Source organism: Homalodisca vitripennis, unplaced genomic scaffold (genome assembly GCF_021130785.1).
Source record: "Homalodisca vitripennis isolate AUS2020 unplaced genomic scaffold, UT_GWSS_2.1 ScUCBcl_255;HRSCAF=1794, whole genome shotgun sequence".
Classification (NCBI taxonomy): domain Eukaryota; kingdom Metazoa; phylum Arthropoda; class Insecta; order Hemiptera; family Cicadellidae; genus Homalodisca; species Homalodisca vitripennis.
Window position 1 is genome coordinate 164883 of NW_025776391.1, and position 2969 is coordinate 167851.

Below are 2969 nucleotides of genomic sequence, written 5' to 3' on the forward strand. Positions count from 1 at the left end.
ATTTCTCCAACATGTACTCCATTGTCTCCTTCACACCTCTTGTATATTCTCCATCTTCCTTTTTTTCAGACTTGTCAATTTTGTCGCTACTTTATCCTTTTTCATAATTATTTTGTACATTTCTTCCCCACGGATCTTCCTCTCCTTCCTCCACCATCTTCTCCCAAAGCTTCATCTTTTCTTTTCTTATCTCTTCTATATATTTATTCCTTTCTCTATTATACATTCTTCTATCTTCTTCCGATCTCGTTCTTTGCCATATTCTTCTTCTTTTCCTTGTTTCACTCCTTCTTCTTCCAATCTCCTCTGTCCACCATTCTACCATCTTTTCTTTTTCCTGTGCTCAACGGTTAGCCCTGTCACAGGCTTTGACAATATCCGTTTGCATAGTTCTTACGGTATTCATTCACATCTTTCCTTTCCATGGAAATATCCATCAATGACTCATTCATAATCCTCCAGGTCTCTAGGATCGTACGATGTCTATGTAGTCTTTGACTCTACAGCTGCTCCAGTTTATGTATATTCTGTCTCTTTGTCTAAGGAAATTTCTAATTTTTCCTGTACATTCAACAATTAGGTTCTCCCAGCAATCTTACACCTTTGCCTTCTCCACCTTTCTTTTTCATTCTATGCTTGATCTTGAAGCCATTCGCCAGCTCTTCTTTGCTTATAGTACTATTTTCCATATTGCTCTTATATATTGTTTCCACAATTTCTTCTTCTTTCATTCCCTGTTCTACGTCATAAATCATCAGGTTAGGTAGTTTCCTCTTAGGCTCTTCTACCTTTAGTCCTTTGCTCTTTAGATCTTCATTTATCATCAACATCTCCTTGTCCTTTTCACTTTCAACTTCCACCATGATTCCATTTCTCACCTTACCTACTCTCTTTACTCTTAGACCAATTTTCTAGGGTCAACTGCTTTCTTCACGTCCTCCTTGACAGCTTCACTTTCTGCTCCATCTTTTCTTATTAATACAATCCGTGCTTCATTAATACTTTCTTTACACCACTCACTTTCGGTATCTTAAGTCCTTCTTTCAGCTTTACAGCATAAGTCTTTCTTCTTCCTTCCATTTCAACATCAGTTTCTCCCACCATACTTCCTTCATCTATCTTTTCTATTCTCCTCTCCAAACTCACTTCTACTTATCATCTTCATCACTTCTTCTCTTCCTTCAATTCTTCCTTTAATTCTTTTCTCTCTCCATTTTTTTCTTTTTCCACCACTGTTCTTTATCACTCTTTAGATAGCCGAATAGTTTAGTTTCTACGGCAATGCTTATTCCTTTTGTCTTAGTTCTGGTAGTTCTAAACCATTTCTCAATTGTCTCAAGAGTTTCTTCAATTTCCACCAGATTATCTTCACTTTCAACCTCCTTCAATCGGGCTGTCCAAACCCTCTTCTTTTCCTTTTCCTGCTGAAATTCTTTATCCGATTCAGCCGTTTCCGACTCTGTTCTGAGTCAATCCTTCCTCCACTTCCTTTAATCTTCTTCTCTCTCTAGCTCTTCTCTCAATTTCTCTTTTCTCTACATCACTTGGAGATCTTCTCACTTTCTCTATCTCCGACTCTCCTTCATCCTCTCCTTCATTTCCTTCTCCTTCTTCACTTGCTATGGTGCTCTGCTCAACCCCTTCCATTCTTTCATCCACTTGCGACCTTTCTATCTGTGCTGGTAGAATGGGTGATCTTGCCAGACTTTTCCTTCTTTTCTGTTGTTCCAACAGTTCTCTTTCGTATTTTTCTTTCTCCATTTCTTCTTTCCTCTTTCCTTCCATTTCCGCTCTTCTTTTCTCCTCCTCCTTCCTTCTCTTCTCTATCTCTTGTTTCCTCCTATCTCCTCCTTCCACATCACTCCGCGCAGGTTTGCTCCCCCCAGAATCCATGGAGCGGCCTCCAGCCGTAGCTGAAGGGAGGGATTCAGTCCCGAGGGACCTACCCTCCTGGGGTAATTTTTCCTTTCCGTTTGTACCTGCCATAGTGTTGTTTTAGAAGTTTTGCTGCTTGTTTGTTTGTTTGTAAAATACAGCCCAATTCCTTATGGGAAAAGGGGTTTGGGCTATTGCGACTCCGCCAAAGCGACAGCCGGGCCATGCGTTCGCCACCTCGCCAGGCCAGTATGTATTGTTACTGACTATTGTATACTAACTAAAGGGTTAATATAAAAAAATGATTTACAAGAGAAAAATACAGAATTGTCCGTAGCGATAATAAGCCGCCAGTTATATAACAGGAAATTGAATGAAAAAAAATGTTTCTGTTGAAAAACAGTACACTATATTCACGTATTCTTTATCTATCACATTCTAAATACTCCGGAGATAATTTATTGATAGTCATTCCTTCGTGAGCCTCTTGGGCGCATTATGAAAGTGTGTGCCATATTCCCTGCCTCCTCAGATCTTTCCTGGGTTTCGCTAGGTGTTGATAAGTTATTCAGTACTATTAATTTATTGGATGAATCTCGATAAACTAATTAGGTTATAAAGTATCAAATTCTGTCCGTTAAAATTAATATTCTCTTTAAGATATTTCCAGTATTATTGTATAGTTTGCCTTGCGTTCCGATCAAGAAAATGTATCAACGAAATCCAATTTCGATCATAAAGCGTCTTCTCTCAGCTCTTTTGATTTACCTTCTGTCTAACCAATTTCGATTACCTTATGTGCAAACATTCACGAATTTTTACTATGAGGTTTCTATAACAGCGTTTAATAGAATGTTCATTGCATTAGTTAGTTTACTAATGATTGGTGCAATCTAAATTTAAAATTAGGTAATAACTTCGTCTATGCAATCTGCATTACGCTACTAATCAAGGACTTTACAATAATAATATTCTAAATTTTTAATGTAAACAAATATTTCTGCCTCTTTGATGAACTTCAGCTGAAAGTATAAGATATATATATATATATATATATATATATATATATATATATATATATACATATATGTATA

General features: G+C 37.3%; 1 protein-coding gene across 1 annotated transcript; it reads right to left on the bottom strand.

Moving 5' to 3' along the window:
• Window positions 1-1443: 1443 nt before the first annotated feature.
• Window positions 1444-1986, bottom strand: LOC124370525 (vicilin-like seed storage protein At2g18540). The gene has a single exon (XM_046828815.1). It carries the CDS (start codon window positions 1984-1986, stop codon window positions 1444-1446), a length of 543 nt encoding a protein of 180 aa, XP_046684771.1.
• Window positions 1987-2969: the final 983 nt, after the last annotated feature.